Source organism: Carassius auratus, unplaced genomic scaffold (assembly GCF_003368295.1).
Source record: "Carassius auratus strain Wakin unplaced genomic scaffold, ASM336829v1 scaf_tig00029946, whole genome shotgun sequence".
NCBI classification, from domain to species: Eukaryota; Metazoa; Chordata; class Actinopteri; order Cypriniformes; family Cyprinidae; genus Carassius; species Carassius auratus.
Window position 1 is genome coordinate 15,645 of NW_020525812.1, and position 24,639 is coordinate 40,283.

The window sequence follows — 24,639 nt, forward strand, 5'->3', positions numbered from 1 at the left end:
TAAAATATCCATCCGAAGAAATAATTTCATACTGAATGGTAGTTGTGATGCACCTCGCATGAATAAATGACCAAGTTACTCTTATTTGTTTTACAGTTTTCAGATTTTTTTCATGCAGATTTTGTTGTTACTTTTACATTATAGTTGTTTGGTGATGCTTTCATAAATATGTCCGACTGCACTTTTAACGCAACGCACTGCAGGCATTTTCAGGCTGGAAAAACGCATTCATTCTTGCGTTGGCCCGAGGGTAACAAATCTCAGGACCGGACTGTGCTCAGGGCGATAGTTATTAGACATCCAAACACCTATGACATTAAACCGGATGTTTATTATTCAGGTAAGTTGCTATACATTTTACTATCTGGTTTACATTTTTTATATTATAATATTATTACAAGGCTACTCTGCAAACACAAACATACAGACATACAGGGCAATTCAATACATTTAAAAGCTCTTAAAATGCTAATTTCTGTCCTTATAATCATACAACATGAATATTTTTCTAATAGAAAAGATGTTTTAGTAAAACTTTAACTGATTTGCTAGGCTAAATTCTCTTTAAAGTGATACTCTGCCATAGTTGAAAGGGAAATGGCCGTAAATTAGCCATTTATGCTAATCCCTGCTATACGCCACTATTTAGCTAACGTTAGTGTCTTATTAGAGATATTGAATTTAATTAATTTACTTTAATATAATTTATTTACTTATTGCCTACTGTAATTACTTCAATTTGTTTCCTGTTCTGTGGTGAAATACTTTGTGTATTTCTCCACAAAATAACATTTTTGATACCTGATAGCAAAGAAATCTTTCTAATATGATGATTTGCTGCTCAAGAAACATTTCTCATTATTAACGATGTTTCAAACAGTAGTGCTGCTTAATATTTCTGTGGAAACCATGATACTTTTAATAAACAGGCTTTACTGTCATTTTTGATCCCAATATGCTCGCTGAATCAAGTATAATTTCTTTAAAAAAAATCATGCTAACCTCAAACCAGTAAAACGATAATATCTCAAAATCCAGCAACATTTGTGTATACATTTTTAAAGGAATATCCTCTGTATAGCAAAAGTTTTTTTCCATTGTGACACATCTGACTTTTTCTGAAGATGATAGTCTGTCTCACTTTGAGAATTTGTACGAAAGTAGGACAAAGAGAGAGAGAGGAGAAAGAGGATAGGACTTAACCGAATGTTATTATTTTAGGTAGACAGGAAGATCAGTTTCCACTTTCCCCCTCTTTTGTCCTTGATCTCCCTCCCTTTGTATTCCCAACCCTCCTTCTCATTCATCTGTTCTTCTTAGGGAATCTCAGAGATTTGGTTGGAGAGAGAGAGCTGACTTGTGAGTCTCAAATCAATCAGGCTTGTTTCTTTTTTTCTCAGTCGCTACGATTTGCCGACATCACTGGGTAGTCTCTCTCTCTCTCTCTCTCTCCCTCTCTCTTTCGCTTTCTCTCCCTCTCTCTCTCTCTTCCACATTTATTCTGTCCACTGCTTGCATCAAGCCAGCTCTTGCTTTCCTCTCCTCTCCTCCACTCCACTCCACGAGGATATTTCCTCTTCTTTCCATATCTGAACATATTCCTGTTTTCTGCTCTGCTTTTCCTTCATATCTCCTGGAATGTGGCACTCTTTGGCTTTCACTCTATGTGGGATCTCCGCTTTGATCCAGGGTAGGTTCTTCACTATGTGCACGTAAATGCATGTAAGTATATATATATCTGTGTGTGTATGAAAGAATTATTTAGGAAAGAGAATGAAGGCAAACATTTATAAGAAAGCAGCAAAAGATCTTGGGTTTACACAAAAGATCACGGTATTATAATTTGTTTTTGTTCTTGCATATGTGCGCTCTCCAAACCTGTTTGCCTGTGGGCAACCTTGTGCCACCAGATGTTCGTTTTTTTCAACCACTGTTGCAGTCGAGAGAGAGAAAGAGGTAAAATCAGATGGAATCAGAGGGAATGAGAGGCAGAATGAAACAAAATTGCTTTGCCATGGAGAATTAGAAGCTGCACTCATAAATTGTACCTTCTCTCCCCCTCCTGTCTCCTCTCTCTCTTTCCCTCATTCATTCCTCTAAATCCATGAGTACATATAGACTGCATGGAGGTGATGGAGGCACAGAATGCATTTTTAGATTCAGAACACCAGTTTTGTTGTTGACATGTTGCTGCAGTGGGATAGAAAGAAGGAGTGTGTGTGTGTGTGTGTGAGTTGCCATGGAAAGCCTGTCTCTATTTTATCTTTCATTTTTCCCTCTCTCTTCATTTGTCTGTCAAGAAGCAGAACTTTTATTTGGGTTGTCAGTCTCACACCAGGCCATCTGGATTCGTCTCACGTACATTCTCTTAATGTTTAATTCTCTTTATAATTTTAGAATTTGTGTCACCCCACAGAATATTCCATGTCTTCATGTTTTCACAGTTGCAGAAAATGTAGTGTTTTGATGGAAATGTTTCTAAGTATAGGTTTCTGTATGTTTCCCAGGGATCCCACTTATATACTGTAAATGGTCAAAATAATTGTAAGATCTACTACTTATTCTGACTTTGAATTATTTTAAAGTGGTCATATGATGCGATTTCAACTTTGAAGTGTTACAAGCTCTTGGTGCATTAAGAAGTAAAGTTCTGTAAAGTTGCGAAGACTAAAGTCTCAAATCCAAAGAGATATTCTTTATAAAAGTTAAGACTCGTCCATGCCCCCCTAAAACACCTTGTTTAAACACCTCTACCTCACGGTGTGGGGCAACTTGTTTAACGCCACCCAAATGTTCACGCAAAGAAAGATGGCGTAACTTTCTTTCTTACTGTAGTATTGTTGATGCCGCTGCCGGTATGTTGTGGAGATGCTGTGCGTAGCGTCAGGACCAGTATCACAGTATGGTGAGGGCCGTAACATTTCAGTCACACGCTTGAGGTATTCAGCCAATCACAATGCACTGGATAGTTGGCCAATCAGAACACACCTCGCTTTTCAGAACGATGAGATTTGTAAAAATCAACACGCTTCAGAAAGGTGGGACATAGAGGATTAACAGTAACGTAGATTATGTGGAAAATAAATTAAGAAAATGTTTTACCTTAAACCGCATAAACACATTGGATTACACCAAATACACAACATCATATGACCCCTTTAATACATTCCTCTGACCTAAGTAGAGAATATACCGATATTATTGAAGCATTAACCCTTTCTTTTACCACAAAGTATTCATGCACTTTTCTGAAAGGTGTCTTGTGAGGTTTGTTTTTTTTAGACGAATAAAAGAAAACAAACTAGAGACATCTTTGAATTTTATACAAAAGACAGGAAGGTTTTGCATGCGAAAATTTATTGCATTTAAACACCAAACATTTTAAATGTGTCTGTGTGTGAAAGTTTGATTACAATTATTTCTCATCAGAATAGGAAAGTCATGCAGTATCAAACTAATATTTCTGTGTTTTTTATCGTTAAGAATGGCCTTGAGGTCTATCGGACTCCAAACAGAACGTTAATTATAAAAAGCAGGTAGATGCTTAATAATCAGCACATACTTAGTTGAAATTAAAACTATCATTCTTCAGATATTTCTGTTAATGGTTCTTATTATTTACTTGCCTCTACAGTAAGTTCAAGAAATGTTTTATCAGAATGTCGAAAGCAATAAATGCCTACACCTTAATGTTTCCAGGGTTGATATTTCTGTTTTTTAATGAAAATGTAAATGTAAAATAATTCCCAGATAGAAGGTTATGGATATAGCAGAGTCATAGACATGCAGTAAACATCAGTGAAGGACCTTTTGAACTATGAAATGTAATTATCCTTGAATATAAATTATTTCTTGGGTCCAGTTACCCTTCTTGGTTGAGTCTCACGTTCTTGGTGAACACATGACACCCAGACTAAATTCACACATTTGGTACAGATGTGTATGTGAGTGGAGCATGTTCATCTAATTCTGTCAATCACCACAAGGGTAAATGCTGCTTACTTCACTGATGTAAACAATGGCATGCCTCCACCTTTGTTTCTATTCAGATTTTCTTAACCTTAGTGATCATCTAGTCTGGGGTTTTTCAGCTTGTATGCCCTTTAGGGAATGTCTTCTGAGAAACATTGCTTAATGCTTTTTTTTTTTTTGCTAAACAACACAGAATGGCCCTGAAGGATTTTTCATGTCAGTAATGCCTCAAGCTCTATATTCTCTTTCCATTGCTGCTAGTGGTCATAGTCAGTTGAGAATGCCAGTGGGAATCCGATATTAAACCTGTTGTTGTGGCTGAAGGCTAGCACTGTTTTTCTAGTGTAAATGAGAGTAATAAATTCAAGAGCCGGTCCTTTCTTGCCTTTAACCGTTAAATTTATTCTCTTGCATTCAGTCATACCTTTCCACACATGCCATGCACACACACACACTCTTCACACAGTTTTTAATCCTCTTTTCTGGGGTTATTAGGCAGAAATAATTGAATTTTTAAACTCTGGGCCTTCACAGATGTACTTCTTAAGAATTTCCAACAGCAAAATTTTAAGTAAAAGCTAATGACATAAATTAGCAATTGGCAAAGGTTGCTTTAGCCCTTTTACACTTCACCTTTATTTCAGTCCATTATTTTCTCTATTGCATATTTTATCTATTAATTTAAGTCTATTTATCTATTTATATATCCATCCATTAATCCATCCATCCATCGTTCTGTCGTTCTATGGTTGTGTTCCATCGTTCTGTCTGTCAATCTGTTATGTTATCAATCTATCTGCGTATCGTTCTGTCTCTGCTCAGTGAAGAAATGTCTTGATTTGAAGTGTCTGGTATGTCTCTGGGCTGTACAGTACTCTCATGTCTTTCTGTCAGTGTCGGTGCAGGGTCCATACCAGCGGACCCTGCTGAAGAACCTCCTGAAGGATTATAACCGCATGGAAAGGCCTGTTGCAAACGACTCTCAACCTCTCACTGTCTTTCTGTCTATGAGCTTGATACAGATCATGGATGTGGTAAGTCACTCTTTTTTTTTTTTTTTTTTTTTTTTTACCTTCTTGTGTGTTATGGAGTATGGAGTTTATCTGGCACACCGAGATGTATTTTTGTCTGGTTTCTCTTGTCCTTATGTGCCATATTTTTAATGACATATCAAATTATTTACACTATACCTCTCAAACGCACTACATACTGCTTTCTGAGCCTGGCTGATATTTTGACCTGTTTCTGTTTCATGATCTTCTATATCCTTTCGGCTCACCTTATTTTCCTGCCACCACCCCAAGTTATGCTCTTTTTCCAAAATATATATTTTTATTTTTCTAGAGCTGAAAATAATAATCTGTTTTCAGTTTTCACTGGCTGACCTTTAATTTCACACTCTGAGTGGTATTTATTTTTCATTTTGTGGCATTTATCTTTAAGCACACAGTTGATTTTGAACTCACTCTAATTTTTCTTGGTCATACAGGATGAGAAAAATCAAGTACTGACCTCCAATATCTGGCTCAACATGGTAAGCCACAACTTAGTAGTTAGTAGCCTTTTGCTTAACTAAGTGACCTAATTATATTCCAGTATATCTAATACATCAGTTCTTCTGGGTACAGTACAAATTTGTAGCATAATGGTGATTCCACTTGATGACAAAATGAAGGACAATCTGGGTTACAGAGAGGCACTTTTACAATGGCAGTGAATGGGGCCAATCCATAAATATTAAAATACTCACTCTATTAATAGTAAAGCAATAAAATTTGACAATGTAACTCTTAAAGATACTTTAAAATTAATAATTTAAACAGCTTTATAGCTCAAATAATATATGAATGTCAACAGATTGAATGTTTTTACTTTTCTAAAATGATACACTTCTCCAAAAATCTACCCGTTCACTTCCATCGTAACCTTGATTTTTGCTTCACGAGTCAAAATATGAAATCTACTGTATTAAATCTGGACTTTCAAAGCATACTGATGATGGCTGACACAGTTCTTTCTCTGTATATACTCCTCAGCACTGGTATGATCATTACCTGCAGTGGAACCAGTCGGAGTACCCAGGTGTCAAAAACCTTCGCTTCACCACTGACCAAGTGTGGACACCAGACATCCTGCTCTACAATAGGTATAAGCATTTGTATTATTGAAACTACACATTTCATTACTATTACACTGAATAGTATTAATATGACTTTGTAAGGTGGTTTTGTTTTGCTTTTTTCCCTTGGATTTATTTCCATCTTGTGTGTTGTATATGTATACTCATTTTCTTAATTGTATGTTGCTTTGGAAAAAAACGGTTTGCAAAAGTGAAAACAAGTATATGTTACATCCCTCAACGAGATTTGAGTAGATAATTGCGGTGATCATGCAGAGAGACACTTCAGAATAAGAGGAAAATCCTTCAGTGAAGTGATATACTCTTTTTATCTACAACATCGAAAAAATCTGTGTGTACTTGGGCACTGTAATCAGCAGACGTTAGTTTGTGTGCATGTGTTTGAGGACTGCAGTATTGGGGCCATCATTCAAAGTGTACGGCTAAACAGAAGAGCAGCTACAGATCAATGAACTGAAAATTTGGTCCTTGGGCAAAAGCAGATCGTTTAGTCGAAGAGCTGGTGTCCAAACAGCCTATTAACATCCTTCGCTGTCGACATCCCTTTTTTTAATTCAGAGCTGATTCACATGGGAGCTTGCTACTACATTCAATTTAATCATGGCCCCAAGCTAATTTTTTGGAAAGGACATTATTCATTCATACCTTGTTATAACCTTATGAATCAGAGGAGTCTTTTCCCACATTTAATCAAAGCCCTAAATCTGATGACTGCCTAAATTTGCATCAAGATGTTGTCATTATCACTGTCTCTGAATGTTAATCATGTCTTTGTCTTAAAAGAAAAAAAAAAGATCTTGGAGCTGTGGTTTAGTAATTATTGAATGTGAAGATTGATTTTTGGTGTTCATGGTTTGATTCTGGCTTGCAATATTTCCTTGATAGCCAGCAAAAAATACCTAATATATGCATCCTTTCTCCATTTGCAGTGCAGATGACGAGTTTGACTCCACATTCAAATCGAATATTGTAGTGAACTCCAGTGGCTACTGCAACTACCTGCCTCCAGGTCAGTGTGAACGCTTATGCTTAAGGTTTATGGTACATATAATGATAAAAGCAATAGTAAGCTGCGGTTCATAACACAAAAACAGCAGTGGTGTTCAAAGTAAAGTGTTAAGCTATAAAATGATTTTGGATGGAAATAAACATAGGAAAGCAGCAGGAAAAGGTCACCTGTTTTATGGGAAGTGCAACAGTTGAAGCACACCTGAATATTGTCAGTAGAAATGCAGTCATGCAGACAAAAGGATATAATTTTTAATGCAGTTTAAGTATTAAAGAGTTTTCTGCATACAGAGTATGAAAATCAAAGAAGCCTCTTTCATGTGCCATAGTAAATGATGGTTCATGGGTTATCAGTTAATAGATGTGCACATCAGAAACAGGGACGTTTATGGTGCAAAAGGAAATGGAAAGTTCATGAATTATGTTGCAGCTACTTTATTTCCTCTGAGAGCAGTAGTGCTTAAGAATATGCATTGCAAATGCATATTGCATTTATTTTTGGAAAACTGAATGAGAACAGAAATCTCTCTTTGATTAAAATATATGCATTGTACATAAATACAGGCTGAAGCAATGGCATGGTTTTTCCAGTATCACAGATTCTTCAGTTTATGTCTGTGAAGAAAAACACATATTTTTAGCTCTCTTACATGCATATGCAGATTCATGCAATGCACTAAAGCAGGAGTCTTTAAATAACCCTCAGATTCGCTGCAGATGCAAACAAACACACATTTGCTATAACGAGCAGATCGTGCCCCAGTGGCTTGTATTTGCACCTCACACTGATTTCATTGCAATTTATTGCTGCTTTTCTCTTCTTCACATTAAAGTCATCCAGTCCCTCAGTAGCAAACAGAAATCAATTGCCCTTTTGAAGTCAAGTCAGGCAGAGAGACGAGGAGAGAAAAGAAGCAGGGAAGAAAGCGAGAAATAATTCTAGAGAAAATCTCACATCTCGTTTTCAAAAATATGTTTATTCTTTAGTGGCTTGTGGGCGTGAACAGATGTTGGTAATCCAGGGACACATACACAGACAAAAAAAGATGTTTGGTTTATTTGCTGCAACTGTTTGTCCTGGTGGCTGTGTCAGAGACACTATGCACATGGATGATGATAACAAGCTTTTCCACATTTGCCATATTTCATGAATTTGATTGATTATCTCTAATGAGTAAATCATATAAAACATGTCCAAAGTGAATTTTGTATTACGAATATTTGTAATACAAAATTCACTTTGGACATGTTTTATATGATTTACTCTTTAGAGATGTATTGCATTTAAAGAAACTTTTCGCATTTAATTTTAAATCGATTTAAATAAACAAAAAAATAAATAAATGTGGGGTGTCCGTAACTGTCAAGAAAATAATTTGTATATATATATATATATATATATATATATATATATATATATATATATATATATATATATATATATATATAATAATACAAAAAATATTATATATATATTTTTTTTATAAAAATTATTTTCTTGAAAGTTATGGACACTGTTATTTAAATTAATATAAATTATAAGCTATAAACAACTAAGACATTGTATAATAACTGTACAATTGATCACATATATATATATATATATATATATATATATATATATATATATATATATATATATATATATATATATATATATTTATGAAATTTCTGTTCATATATATGTTATAGTTTATATGCTATAAATTGTAGAAGGTCTTGGTTTAATTGTCATAAAACACAAATTAAGTAAATAAATAAATAAAACAATAAAATAACAATAATAATAAAATAAAATAAAAAAACAATAATGCAAGAAAGGCTTGGTTTTCTTTCTATTTAACTGAAATGTGACCTGCAGAAATTTTTGAAAGCTTGATTTCTCAAAACTCTGATTTTGAATGATATGAACATGGTTGCTATAAGTGTGTTGTGAATCAGAGATTCGTTTAGAAGTAATCTGCAGTCAACAGCCTGTGCAGACAAATTTAATTTCAGAGTAGATTACCCTTTTCTAATATTGACTCATCTGCATTTCGGTGGCATTCTACTGACAGGAGTTGCCCTGTAGGGCTGGTGACTCATTTTCCTTAAAGATTTAAGGCAAACTACAGTGCCTACGCAGAATCATGGTGTGTATTTTATCCATTTTGTTTAGTTTAGCAGCGCAAAGATGGAACCATAGTGGCAGTGACCAGTGGAAACTACATCAATATTACATAAATGCCCAGACATATGAAAACGTGATTAGCAGGTGTCTTCGAGCTCATAACAGGTTTTTAGCATGCACCAGCTGCTTTCAGGTCTTCCCTGCGTTATCTTATTCAATATTTTCAGCGTCTGCACTGCTTGCCCCATGCCTCTCCTCTGAAGAATCCATTTAGCAGGAGTGGGTTTGCTAGCTCGCTAGCCGTTCTAATTGATTAGCTTTTAGGATTAGTCACCTGTTTCCCTAGAGTAGAAGCTGTCGACATGCAGAAGAAAGGAAGCAAAAATCCAGCAGAGATCTTGTGAGAGCTGTGTTTAAGTACAGTATCGATTTAGATTTGGACTGATTTAAAAAAAATCACCTTTGTGCTCTGGATAAGACTTCTCTAAATGCCAAAATACCAGAGGAGGTTTTTATACACTCCAGGGGTCTGGTTACCAAAGACTAAAAAGGGTGTCAGTTTGATTGATTTTCAGTGGAAGGACATTTGTGATTGGGAAACCTTTGGAAATGCAGTACTGGCTCATTTTTATAAGTGAGTCAGACACTGACTCCCTCCACTTTAACTCTCAACTGGCATTGGATCACAGCTGCATAGAAGATCCATAATTAGGCTAAAATCTAATTAGTGCTGTTTTATAAAGAAATAATTGCTCATACTTAGGGTTAGGGATTTAAACAAAAACTCTTGGGTATATAAAAAGGCACTGGATGTTGCTTGTTGATTAGAGCTGTGCTCTTTCTTAGTGAATTTTTATACCAGTCTGACAACAAAGATCTCATAATACCTGTTGAAGAATGACTATTGCAAATGGGTAGTTGACATGAAATACTGACATGTCCTGTCATGAGAACAGCTTTTAATTTTTGTCATTATTATTATGCATGCAGCATTTATTAACTCTACACTGAGTACCTACCTATCACCCTACATATATATAAATTGCATATGTGTAAAAAAACAAAACATATATGCAGTATTGTTCAAAATAATAGCAGTACAATGTGACTAACCAGAATAATCAAGGTTTTTCGTATATTTTTTTATTGCTACGTGGCAAACAAGTTACCAGTAGGTTCAGTAGATTCTCAGAATTCATGATATGCACGCTCTTAAGGCTGTGCAATTGGGCAATTAGTTGAATTAGTTGAAAGGGGTGTGTTCAAAAAAATAGCAGTGTGGCATTCAATCACTGAGGTCATCAATTTTGTGAAGAAACAGGTGTGAATCAGGTGGCCCCTATTTAAGGATGAAGCCAACACTTGTTGAATATGCATTTGAAAGCTGAGGAAAATGGGTCGTTCAAGACATTGTTCAGAAGAACAGCGTACTTTGATTAAAAAGTTGATTAGAGAGGGGAAAACCTATAAAGAGGTGCAAAAAAAGATAGGCTGTTCAGCTAAAATGATCTCCAATGCCTTAAAATGGAGAGCAAAACCAGAGAGACGTGGAAGAAAACGGAAGACAACCATCAAAATGGATAGAAGAATAACCAGAATGGCAAAGGCTCAGCCAATGATCACCTCCAGGATGATCAAAGACAGTCTGGAGTTACCTGTAAGTACTGTGACAGTTAGAAGACGTCTGTGTGAAGCTAATCTATTTTCAAGAATCCCCCGCAAAGTCCCTCTGTTAAAAAAAAGGCATGTGCAGAAGAGGTTACAATTTGCCAAAGAACACATCAACTGGCCTAAAGAGAAATGGAGGAACATTTTGTGGACTGATGAGAGTAAAATTGTTCTTTTTGGGTCCAAGGGCCACAGGCAGTTTGTGAGACGACCCCCAAACTCTGAATTCAAGCCACAGTACACAGTGAAGACAGTGAAGCATGGAGGTGCAAGCATCATGATATGGGCATGTTTCTCCTACTATGGTGTTGGGCCTATTTATCGCATACCAGGGATCATGGATCAGTTTGCATATGTTAAAATACTTGAAAAGGTCATGTTGCCCTATGCTGAAGAGGACATGCCCTTGAAATGGTTGTTTCAACAAGACAATGACCCAAAACACACTAGTAAACGGGCAAAGTCTTGGTTCCAAACCAACAAAATTAATGTTATGGAGTGGACAGCCCAATCTCCAGACCTTAATCCAATTGAGAACTTGTGGGGTGATATCAAAAATGCTGTTTCTGAAGCAAAACCAAGAAATGTGAATGAATTGTGGAATGTTGTTAAAGAATCATGGAGTGGAATAACAGCTGAGAGGTGCCACAAGTTGGTTGACTCCATGCCACACAGATGTCAAGCAGTTTTAAAAAACTGTGGTCATACAACTAAATATTAGTTTAGTGATTCACAGGATTGCTAAATCCCAGAAAAAAAAATGTTTGTACAAAATAGTTTTGAGTTTGTACAGTCAAAGGTAGACACTGCTATTTTTTTGAACACACCCCTTTCAACTAATTGCCCAATTGCACAGCCTTAAGAGCGTGCATATCATGAATGCTGGGTCTTGTTTGTTTTCTGACAATCTACTGAACCTACTGGTAACTTGTTTGCCACGTAGCAATAAAAAATATACTAAAAACCTTGATTATTCTGGTTAGTCACATTGTACTGCTATTATTTTGAACAATACTGTATATGTATTTATTTGTCACACACACACACACACACACACACACACACACATATAAACTGGTTTGAAACTAATAGATATATATTCAACCTGATTATTTAAAGTATAGAAGTATAAAGGAGAAGAAGAAGGTTCTGGCTTATGATTGTAATATGATCAGGCCAAGCATTTTCAAAGTGGTTACATTTTTTCTTCTCTCCACCCCCCAAACTGGGAATTGAGATCCTGGGACCATTTTCAGAAGACTTTCTGGTCTTCATCTGGACCATAGATTAAAGAGAAACTTCTGTCTCAAATCAGAGGCCCAGCACAGAGGTGAATTATTCAGGAATCTTCTGAAGCAGTGTAGATCAGTTTGAAGAGGATGTGGATGGGGTCAGTACAGCAAAACACTATGAATGACCTGAAAAACACTTCATCTCGCAAAATCAATGTTTCTCTTTTTGTATGAAATCTGTTTTATCATCTTTTTTTCAGCTCTGGAAACTCTTTTCAAAGGCTAAAATGCAAGGAAATGAACAGCATGTTCTGTTGTTTTGAAAAGCACTGAAATGCTTTAAGTTAAGTTCTTATGCTGTGCTGTAACTGCTGTTTGCTACAGAAGGCATGACTATTACTATTGCTCATTTCAACAAACTCCTAAGCCTAGCTTCACCCTTATTACTTGTGCTGCGGACATGAATGATGATACATGAAGGATGCATGTGCGTTTTTTAATTTGATAACTTTTTAGCTTTTTTTTAGGGCCATTAACAGAGCAACCACCCAAGACACCACAGAAACCAACTCTGACTGACAACCCTAATTTAGAAAAACAATTGTGCTACAGTTTGGAGTTTGTCAGTTATTCTCAAATAATTCCATTCAAGCACAAGCACTGCTCACTTACATCTGTGGTGATTTAGTCCTTATGCTTTTAAATATGTCTGCTGCATGAGAAGCACTCGTTCAGAAGAGACTGTCAAAGGTTCAGGGTGTAATTTTTTCGGGCAAATTTGCTGGATTGTTCAGTTAGTGTTCAGGGGCAACATAAGCCCCATCGAGCTTCCCTGTGTTCCATCTCAAGTGGGATTTCTTCAATAAATCTGTAAGTGTACGATTAGGAAGCTCTTTGAGGCAGTGGTTTCAACTGCTGTGTGGTAAAATAACGAATTACTCTTATTAACGTTTTAATCCATATCTGTCATAATACTTCTTTTCAATATTCAAAATGGCTTATTTGCAAGCTGTTTGAAACAATAAACGAGTTTATCTGCCTAATTTGTGGTATTTAAACTTGAGTGAGTCTATTTAGTTGCTGGTTTCTGTGTGTGTGTGTGTGTGTGTGTGTGATAATACTGAGAGTGTCAGCCTGGTTATCTGTACAGTGCATAAAGGTCTTTATGTAATGGTGTTTCCCAGGGCTCTCACATTTCTGAATGTGTATCTTTTAACTGTCTGGTTTTACTCCAGTGAAAAGGTCAATTGAATTCAATTTCGAGTTGGCTGCAGCAATTCAGCGCTGATGAAGAATCGCTGTGGCATTTCGAGGCAGTACATTCGTCAGATAGTTTAAATACTGACTTTTGCTCAGAATGAAAAGCACAGACATTTTTCCTCAAATTTGTTCTCTTCATCCCAGGTATCTTCATGAGCACATGTAACGTGGATGTACGCTGGTTTCCGTTTGACATCCAGAAGTGCGAGCTTAAATTCGGCTCGTGGACGTTTGACGGCTGGCTGCTGGATCTCCAGATGAATGAGGCTGATATCTCAGGCTATATGCCCAACGGAGAGTGGGATCTTGTGGGTGAGTGAACAGAGACAACATCCCTTGTAAGCTTCTCACAATCAAGCAAACGTAACACCCACAGGCAGTTTATGACGTGTGCTTTCCGTTCCTGTAGTAAACGACAACGGCTCAGGCAATGCATGCAGTATGCATTTTAACCATTTAAACATGCATCTACCAAACTGACCTCTCATGCTTAAATGGTTAAAAAGCATACTGCATATTTTTTTTTATATTTTCATAAGTATGTTGTAAGTACACGTTTAAAGCTTACAGATTTGAGGATTCTTGCCTGCTGTATAAAACAGAAATTGCTTCAGAATTGGAAAAGAAAATATCCAGCCCATCTTGTTAAATTCATGTCCATTCATATTCATCTGATGAGCCTGTTAGTATTGAAATTAATGTAATTCAATTGAGTGGATAAGAGGAAGCGGACTGGAAAAACATCTTGCACTGCACAATTCTCTCTCTCACTGACTCTCATTTGCTTCTGTCTTGCTGTGCGCATCTGTAATATCATGCTGTCACTCTCTTGAACTTTTCTTGAACATTTTTAATTGTTCAGTGTACTCACTTGATATTAAAAAGGCCTAAATTGTCAGTTACATAAAAACAGTACTTGGTTTCAGCTGAAAACAAAAATAACCCTTGATTAATTGTTGTTATTAATTGTAATTTTAACTGGTCTCAGATTAAAGATGATAAGCTGATCAAGAAGAAGAAGAGGTCTGTCAACCTGAAATATTTACTTGAAGTACACCCGAGGAGCAGAAATTTCAATAATTTAACAACACATTCACATCTTCACAGTTTTCAGATGTTGGATAAATGGTAAATGGATAAAATCTGTAATAAAAAAGTGGTTTATTTTGACTTTGTAGCTGGACTTTAAAGTGAAAACAAACCTTCAACCTTTTTTCAACCTATTTTTAATGTTTTCACATTATATTCACACAGGTGTTTTAGGAACCCAATCAAACGGAATGATATTACTGAATATTTAATATATTAATAACTGAATTTACACTACAAGTTACACTACTAATATTTACATCTTCAGTTTTTCACTTTCAAATGTTCAAACCCTCAAGGTTTAAACATTTTAAATCCTTGAGGTTTGTTTTTTTATATATAAAAATGTGCCATTTGCAAATGTGCAAATAAGTTAAACTTGCTGCACAAACAGAGATGCAGTTTGCGGCATTTACAGTAAATGCTCTAAGACGGTTAATACAGTAGATCACATGCACCCCCAAATGTTTATTTTCATTTTTCATTTGGTATAATTAATTATTAGCTTTTCATCAACTCACAAAACTCTTGCAGTTCCCTCACAAGCCCCTATTTGTGTAACCATGCTAGGAATATTTCACCCAAAAATGAAAATTGTGTATTTTTGTTTGATGTTGTCCTAAACAGGTTGTTCTCTTCCATAGAACATAAAAGTTTTTTTTTTTTTTGTATTATGTGCCATTTATTTTCATATAGCCGTATTTTTCGGACTATAGGTCCGCATCAGTCCAAAAATACGTCATGACGAGGAAAAAAACATATATAAGTCGCACTGGACTATAAGTCACATTTATTTAGAACCAAGAACCAAGAGAAATCATTACCATCTACAGCCGTGAGAGGGCGCTCTGTTTTCAGTGGTATTGCGGCTGGAGACGGTAATGTTTTTTCTATTGGTTCATTACTCTTAGTTCATTTCTCTAGGTTCATGTTAAATTAATTTTGATAAGTAAGTCGCACCTGACTATAAGTCGCAGGACCAGCCAAAACCATGAAAAAAAGTGCGACTTATAGTCCGGAAAATACGGTAATGACACTGACTACAAGAATGACACAAAATGCTAAATATTTCAGTCTGTTCCTCACTTTCACTAGTTTTGGTTTCCTACTTTCCTTTTATGCTTTTGAAGGGCTACAGAGGACAGTATGAAAAAACGTTGGAGATCTCTAATGATGTTCAAGACAAAAGGCTGATGCTCAGTCGTGGAGAAGAATAACTTGCTTCTGGCTGCATCGGCTGATTAGGATGTTGTTTTTTCTAGTAGATCGGCATCGGCTACTCTTGAGGACAACAGCATCTCTTTGACCATGAGACCAATCCACAGAATTCTTTTCCCTTTATCCCTCCTTCATTACATACTCGTTATTCTCCTCACATGCTGTGTCTACCCAGGTGTGCCGGGCACAAGAAACGAGCTGTTCTATGACTGCTGTAAAGAACCCTATCCAGATGTGACGTTTGTGGTGACCATTCGCCGACGGACGCTCTACTACGCCTTGAACCTTCTCGTTCCCTGCGTCCTCCTTTCATCCATGACCTTGCTTATCTTCCTTCTGCCTGCTGACTCCGGAGAGAAGATTTCACTAGGTATTATGAAAGAAAGACAGAGAAAGATAAATATATTGACAGCTTATAGAAGATAAGAAGAAAAAAGCGGAGATGGCATCGGATTTAAAGACCTTCAAATTTTTGGAGTTAGATTACATGTTTTAAAACTAAACGCGATTGATTTGGAAGAAAGATGTTGTATATTTTTGATGCAGTGGAAAAAATTATTCCGCAACCTTGTCAAGTTCTAGACACAAGACAGAGAGCAGGGACATGCAAAAGAAAATGTGTGGGTGCTCATTTCATCGATAGCGTCTGATTGTGTCATGTCGAATGAACTCTTGGTTTATATCAAGGGCTTTCATCATAGTTTTCTTTTTAACTCTCTGTCAAGAGACGTTTGCCATCAAACAAGAACTTAGACAGCTCAAAGAAGAGTAAAAACAGTCATCAGAGATGGAATGGAAATAATTTTATATATGTCTTTCAGGAAATGTAACGAGGCATGAACTGAAAGGTTTTCACAGTATATATGTAAAGGAGACATGAGAAGACTTAGCTTAGCGCAGCCAAAGAGAATGGAAAAGAGGCAATGAAGGGAACTGCTTTGCTGTACACTCATATGGGCAATTAATCTATTAATGTAATTAAAGCAGTGTTGAGTCAATGTGTTAGGAGAAAGAGAGAGAATGCATCGCACTTTCCAGGAACATGGTCTGCAATATTGAAACATCTTTGATAGATGTAGTAGCAGACACTAGTTTAAGGAGAGACCACAAAAAAATTCAAACATACATTTTATAAAATAAATGTTTTTTATAAAAAGCATATATTAAAGGGATAATGATTTTTTTTTTAATTGTCATCAATTTAATTTAAAGGAAGTGTTTTACCTGTATTTTGACAATGTAAGACATGTTCCTGGATCAGGATCAACATTACTGTCCAGAAATGTAGACTAAAACCAATCTCTACCCCTAAACCTTACCCTACCCATAATTTATGCCTAAAATCAGTGGGAAATGATAGCTGATTAATAAGGGTGTAGTAGCACTTATTCCTGATTGTAAACCTAAAACAGATATTTCCTGAAAATGTATCCCTAAATTCTGATTGGTTAATTGAAATGTTGTTCCAGGATCAGGATGTTGGTCCAGGAACATGTTGTACTTGGTGAAATCACAGTCACTGAATTCAGTTAGTCTTAATTGTGACAATAATTTCTTTGAGTGTTCATTATGCCAAGATAGCAGTTATAAATCTAAGCAAAAAAACATATGTAAGAGAAGGAGGCTGAGTGAGAGAGCGGAAGCAGATTTAAACAGCAGATAGAGATGGATGGATTGTGTGTGTGGGGGGGGAAGAGATGGATAGCAACCGGAGAGGGAGGGAGATGACTTGAACTGAACTAAAGAGCGATTGAGGAAGAGAAATGGCCTGATGCAATTCACTTTATGTATCACTCCATCAAGCCCTGCACTGCTGTCCAATCAGACCCAATCAAATTCTGTCAAGATGAGTTACATCCAATAAGAAGCTGTGCTTGGGCATCTTATGTATTGCTAATGTCACACATAACTAGAGATGCTGTATAATTTGGCATCTATTTTAGTGGTCAACTGCTATTGGTTTTTCAATGGAAAAGATTTAATGCCTAGGAATACAAATATAAATACATGTATGAATATATATTTGAATTATTATTTGTATTATATATATATATATATATATGTATATATATATATATATAAAACATACAAAAATTTGCTCAAATTAAATAAACCTTAATTTCTAAAAGTTTGTCAAAATATTTGAAAAATTAAACTTATATATATGAAATGGCCAAATTCTGACCAATTCTTTGACCTGGACCAGTAAACATCTAATATCTGGTTATATGTGTTTAATTATTTATGCAATTATATGTATGTTTTACGCAGCTTATTTTTTTTCACAGGTATTACAGTGCTACTCTCATTAACAGTCTTCATGTTATTGGTGGCAGAAATCATGCCAGCAACCTCAGACTCCATCCCGCTAATAGGTAAAGCATGCATGTTTTTGTGCATATTTTAACATATATTAAAGGAAATGTTCATCCAAAACTGACAATTTGCATCTCGGATTGCCTGAGAGCGTTTTACGTGTGCTCAGATGCACACATTGCACCACTGAAGAACAAATCGCTCTCCATTCTGTATCACGGCCAAAATCCCTGATCTTGGCAGCCAGACGCTTGGCTTCTCATGGTAATTTGCAACATGGCTCGTAAAAGACCGCTAACTGGAAATGATGAGCAGGTCAGGAGAGAGAAGAGGCAGGAGAAACAAAAAATGAAACTGACCTAGACATAGAGATGATCCTCCAGGAAAAACAAATAAATAAAAAATTCCAGCGCATATTCACTTTTCCCACCCTCTAGTGTAAAGGCCCTCTGAAGCTGCAGATGTAATCTGCAGAAATGCACTTGCTGGAAGAGTGTTCACCCACAGCGCTTTGTCTCTCCTGTCTGTTGCTCCTCTCCTTTATGACTGAGTTTTTATGGTTCACTCATCTGTTCCTCATTCTGCCTTTCTTCCCTGTGCCGGTCTTTTATAATCAATGCCCTTTTTTTTGTTACATTTGCCCTGGTTTTTACTAGCATGACTGGATTGATAAAAGGCTATCCTACTAAGAGAGTAATAAATTAAAGGTTTATGCATTCCATATCCTCTTCCTTTCTCTGTTTCTCTCTCAGGACAGTATTTTGCCAGTATAATGATCATTGTTGGAATGTCAGTTATCGCCACAGTGGTTGTGCTCCAATATCACCACCATGACCCCAACGGAGGGAACATGCCCAAATGGGTACGTCTATTCACACACAAACACTTTTTTAAGCAATCAACAATGTCTCTCATGTCGGCTGCATTGAAAGCAGTATTTTATCAATGCAATGATAATAGAGATAAAGCCAACAGTAGAGGGGATTAAATGAGTAAATAGGATGCAGATGGATATAGATCTGTGATCTGTCTGCGTTGATAAATGACCGTATTTGAGCGTTCTGCAAGCCAATTAGCAGCTCAGCTGATGTGCCCCGGTCCTGTTGATCGAATGCCATTCACTTTCAAAGCCAAATGCAACAGCAAGAGAAAGCTGACAGGTGTATTTACTCAATGAGACTACCATTAATTAAATAATATTTTCAATGCTATTGTAAGTGAATGGTAACTAGGTGTCAACATGTCAAAAAAGCTCAAATTTCAATGATATTCTAGCCCTTAGACATGACTTAAATTAAATTAAAATTAAAATTAAATTTATGCATTTAGCAGACACTTTTATCCAAAGCGTCTTACAGTGCATTCAGGCTATCAATTTTTACCTATCATGTGTTCCTGGGGAATTGAACCCCCAACCTTGCACTTGATAGCACAGTGCTCTACCAATTGAGCTACAGGAACACTAACAATTTTTTTTTTTTTAATTGTTTGCCTCAGTGCTTAGAAAAGTAATAACACATCTCAGTTGCACAATTTGAGGATTAATACTGAAGGTTATAGGTTTATATAATCTCTAACTCAAAGTATGAGCAATAATAATAGTGACATGCTTGCCTGAGCACAGCGTCCTAGGATTGTATCCTGGGATCAGCTTTTAGCAACATTCACACCCAATACTCGACGTGTGTAGTTACTGAAAATGTCCTCTAAAGTCAGGGCTCAAAAGAATTAAAAAGGAAAACTCTTTCTCTAAACAACCTGGAAAAAGGTTTCCATAATAGCAATGGTAGTTATCTTACGATCTAAAGAGCTAAAAAGAGTTCAGAAGAAGACGGAAAGGTGGATGGATACTGATCAGGGAAAGATGTTGTTTTAATGCTTGACAATCCCTTGAGAGCTTCTGGACCTGTATTTATAGAAGAAGATGAGAGAAACATATTCAAGTCCATCTAGAGTGTCTTGGTAATGCCTGTTCTTTCATTTTATTATTATATATTGTCTGATTCATTATATATTCTGAAAGATTTGTGATATTTCACTAGTGGCACTGCTTTGTTTATGATGTTTTGTTTAACATGTATATCGCGTGCGTTAAATTTTCTTTTAATAAACCAAAAAGTGTGCAAATATGCCAAAGAAGGTCCTAGTTGCTCAAACTGCAGTTTTTCTGCAGATGAAAGCAGTGAAAACCCCACTAGTCGTACATTTTATGCCTCTCCTCGGCCAGGACTTGGCGGTGCAACTGAATAATTCTAGTTTGTCAACACTTTATCTCGCTCTGCGTCATAGTCATTGCTGTCACATGTTGCTGTTTAACAACTCCTTTCCTTCCAAAACTTTTCCCCTCTTGACTTAGCAGACACTAGCTAGAACTGCATGGGTTATTGTGCTTTATTTGTTCAGAAAGTGCTGTATAACCTTTAGTTTAGACTGTATGTGTAGAGCATGTTCAGTGCATGGTTCAAACCGGCTTGACACGCTGCTGTGAAATGCATGCTTCCTCTTACATAAATACATAAAATCATGCCAAAATGGTTACATAATAGATAATAGGCTATTCTTAACCTGAAGGAAAAGAATGGTATCTCCAAATATCTCCAATTACACATTTGTATTAATTCAGTTCCATTACAGTATCCACAACCAGCAACACTTGAATGAGTAGCACTAAGAAACCCAGATGACTTTCATGGGTCTAGCTTCCGGTCTCATTTGCGTCCAGCTATTTTTATATTTTTATTTTTATTATTTTCATCTGTTATCTTAATTAAGAACACACTGGTTTGTAGTGCAAACAGTTTTACTGTTTACTGCACGTTGTTATTCTCCCCGTTATTTACATATGGCGGCTAATGAAACGGAAGTCTCACTCATAAGCTAACTTCCGCGTTCAGGAAAAAGGTGGATGGTATATTTTATCACTCAATGTTTAAAATTTAAGACAATAAATTAACAAATAAAAAAAATGTATAAAATGTTTGAACACTTTAATGACCTATTCTCTTATACACATGTCTGCCTTCTCTTAGGTTCAGCTAGTCTTGCTCCAGTGGGTGGCCTGGTTTTTGCGTATGAAGCGTCCTGGTGAGAGTGAAGACCCTGAGCGCCCTCCTTGTGCCCCTCACTTAAGACGTTGCTCTTCAGGTTCCCAGATCGGCAGCCTCCCAAACGCACCCGGTTCTGCGTCTGCAGACCTCCACCACCACCACCACACGTCCTCTACGCTACACCCCCTTCATCCCCAGAGCCTCCTTCAAGCGGCCGCTGGCCACCCACACCATCTTCACAACCAGACCAACAGTGCTAACAACAACGGCAACCTGCTTTATATCGGATTCTCCAGTCTCGACGACGCTTCTCCGCCATCTTTGCTCGCGGAGTCTGTTCAAAGAAACAGCATGTCGGGCGGCCCTCGTCCTGCGGTGGTTTCTCCTCCAGCGGTAGGCTCCAGTCCGCCGCCTCACCTGCCCTCACAGTTCTGCAGCCCTCCGCCACCTCCCGCTCCCAATCTGGAGGCGACAGGTTGTCCCAGCACGGTGTCCGGTGGTGGCGGAGGTTGTTCTTGCTCGGGGACCAGCAGCGGAGGAGACCCACAGCTTCAGGCTATTTTAGACGAGGTGCGATTCGTTGCTGATAGGTTCCGCGGACAAGATGAAAATGACAGCTTGTCCGAACAGTGGAAGTTCGCTGCAGCCGTTATCGACCGACTTTGTCTGGTGGCATTCAGCGTTTTCAACATCATCTGCACCATCTCCATTCTCATGTCAGCACCGAACTTTGTGGAGGCAGTTTCCAAGGACTTCGTCTGATTGCTTCGTTGGAAGCGAGCGTGCATTCAGGAAACTTGGGTTTGACCGTAAATGGAAACTATTCATTTCCCTAACTTTTTTTTTTTTCCAAGACTGTGTTTGGAATAACGCAGAACCTTGAGGTCTGGATCGAGAAGGCTTCTGAATGGCTTATGTCCTGGATATTTAAGGGATGCTCAGGCATCTCAAACCAAACTATGATGTTGGGAGAATGCTAAAGACCTTCACTGCAAGGTGTTTGTAAATGACAAAGGGGTTAGTTCGGTATAAAATGAATGAAAAACTAAACAAAAAAAAGTCAAACACTGATTATTGATTTTTCAACTGTGTCAAGCGCCTCAAAACCCCCACCAGAACCACTGAAGAATGACCTGTCGTGTTACTCAAAACTGTGTGACATTGTACATCTTACATCCAGCACAGTGCAAACTTCTCTAAGATGTCAAAATCTATTTTGGTAGTCTCCATCTACGGGTAGGCGAGGAGAGAGGGAGGGAAGAGCAGAAAAGACCGAGAAATATTGATAATAGTGACAGACGTGAGGTGAATGGCTCATGTAAACCCAGATAAAAAAACTATTGTCTTAAAATAATGGAAAAGGTACTTGTTTCAAGGACAGATAGGAGCGTTGGAGAACTTCTAGGAAGTGTGAGTTTCAGATAATGGAAAGATAAAGCAGAAGTGAAAGATGGAAAACCCTCCAGAAGTGGACAGAGATGTAGACCGATGGAGAAATTAAGGCCTCACAAGAAAACGAGGCAAGAGCAGAACAAGGGTAATGAAAGACAAAATGAGACGAGAGTGTATTAGAAAAAGAGACACAGTCAGCGCAAAACGAGAGAAGGATGGGCTGAAGAAGTGGTTCAGACAGCTGGAGAAGAAAATGAAAGAGTGATGGACAGAAACAGACGGGGAAGGCAGTTGAGGGGTAAGTGAGACTCAGCAGCATTTACTGGCAAGAGGAAGAATGGCTTCGCAGCTTGAGAGAAATAGCGCATCATGCCCCCAAAAAGCCAAACAGTTAGAGCATCCGTCACAAAACAGATGAGGAGAGAAAAACATAGTGCAGAAGGGAAGTGGGAGAGAGTGTGGGAAGAAAGAGTAATAATCCCCTGAGAAATGGCACAAAGACAGTGGAGACATCTCTCCCATCATCTCTGTGAAATGACAGACAGTTTGAGGTGTTCAGACAGAGATGATCTTATGAATATCTTAGTACGAGCAGAGCCACAACCACAGTAACTGTGCCCTGATTCTCTACTGTTACAGAGAAACGGTTATTTGAGGTAAATCTCTCTTTATGCTCTGTTTTCCCACTTACTCATACGGTGTCCTACAAATGTTTGAAAAAAACTTGGGGAAAGTGGGGTTTTGCGCAATATCAGCATAAATACTGATCATCTTGTTATGGCTTTGCATTTATAAGGACTTACACAAACAATTTAGTAAATCAAATATTAATAAATTCAAAACACACACCGTAAGCTGTTTTTAACCTGTTCCCTGTTTGGTCTGTCAATAAAATCCATAAACGCTATAAAGGTGCGCTGATCCTATATAATCTTCAAAAAAAAAGAAACTTAGGCCAGTTTAATTCAGCAATAAGGCATACAATCTGTGAAAGGTATTTATTACGGTATGTAATCAAAAGGAAAATAATTATTGTTGGTCTTCAAACATAATAGAAAGTTACTTCAATGCTTTCATGCCAAGAAATAATTTGACAAGGATTTGTCCTGATTTTGTCCAAAACCCAGCATTAAACTTTAGAGGCTGTGTTTTTATATTCCACTGTACCGCTTTTCTGTAGTTTTCCATGTAAACATGCGCTAAAAGGATGTTTTACCGTTGTGATTGTATTCTAAAAATGCAGCCCTCGAATGATAAGTTCGACTTAAAAAAGAAAAAAACATGTTTCTAGTCATTTTCTCATTTTTTCGAAAAAGCATTCTGTCTGAATGGCCCCTTAGAATGCATTCGAAACTTTGGAGGGTGCTCTACAAGCAATGAACAAAGGAGAGTGATACCATTTCAGTTGGTTTATTTACAACTTTAAAGCTGTTAGGTGTAATTTCAAAAAATTGAAATTGAAATTGAATTGAAAAAAAGTTTCCTGACCATTCCAAAATCTCCTTAATTGTTGGTCAATGCTATGTTTTGTCTTGTATCATAAATTGTATTTCAGCTAAAGTCATGCAAAATATGTGTTGTTCAGATGCACAAGATCCATACTGATGAGTAATCAAACAGGATATGCCTCTAAAAACATGACTGGCTGTTTTAACTGTGAGCCAGGAGTCAGATATTGACCATTATGATTAGATCACTCCTGTTCATTGGAAAGCACTGGAAGCTGAGGTACGTGTTTACAGTACCTGTTTTACAGTTGGGTTTGTTGATGCTAGTGGTGTAGAAATGAGTTGTAAATAACCTGGACTTTTTCTTTGAAGGTAGAGAGGATATAGACAAGTTTGATAGAAAACAAGAATATTGTGTTGTTGAATGCGTGACTTAATGGGCCCTGCCATTTACAGAAAAATAGAAATAGAGTTGTACAAGATGAACAATTCACAGTGAAGGTCTTCAGAGAAATGGCTGAAGCATTTATGGTTTTGCACTGAATGGACTGTGTACTGTTAAAAAAATCTGCCTCTGAGGCCAGTCATATTTCAGGTGATTTTTAAATAATTTTTTTATGTGAAACATTTCTGTTGACACCACATAAATGTGGTTCTTACAAACTGGTTTCCGGGTCTTATTGCAAGTACTACTTTATTGCTAGGGTCATTATAGCAATTAGTGGTTGTTATGGTATTA

General features: G+C 37.1%; 1 protein-coding gene across 2 annotated transcripts; it reads left to right on the forward strand.

The window, feature by feature from the left end:
- Nucleotides 1-249: 249 nt before the first annotated feature.
- LOC113079965 (neuronal acetylcholine receptor subunit alpha-7-like) lies at nt 250-24,639 on the forward strand. 2 transcript variants are annotated; one of them, XM_026252209.1, is made up of 10 exons: nt 250-340; nt 4,867-5,006; nt 5,462-5,506; nt 6,009-6,118; nt 7,042-7,121; nt 13,535-13,702; nt 15,873-16,067; nt 17,986-18,072; nt 18,766-18,875; nt 21,043-24,639. In XM_026252209.1, exons 2-10 carry the CDS (start codon nt 4,929-4,931, stop codon nt 21,820-21,822), a joined length of 1,653 nt encoding a protein of 550 aa, XP_026107994.1. In that variant the 5' UTR covers nt 250-340; nt 4,867-4,928; the 3' UTR covers nt 21,823-24,639. The 2 variants fall into 2 exon arrangements, with proteins under 2 accessions (XP_026107994.1, XP_026107993.1); XM_026252208.1 differs by lacking the exon at nt 250-340 and adding an exon at nt 1,639-1,690.

What these genes read in the sequence shown, in the direction of transcription:
- LOC113079965 (XM_026252208.1), top strand. Translation starts at nt 1,639, where the DNA reads ATGTGGCACTCTTTGGCTTTCACTCTATGTGGGATCTCCGCTTTGATC. An exon ending in TGATACAGATCATGGATGTG is followed by an intron (nt 5,007 to 5,461) that starts GTAAGTCACTCT and finishes TTGGTCATACAG; the next exon opens with GATGAGAAAAATCAAGTACT. An exon ending in GAGGGAACATGCCCAAATGG is followed by an intron (nt 18,876 to 21,042) that starts GTACGTCTATTC and finishes GCCTTCTCTTAG; the next exon opens with GTTCAGCTAGTCTTGCTCCA.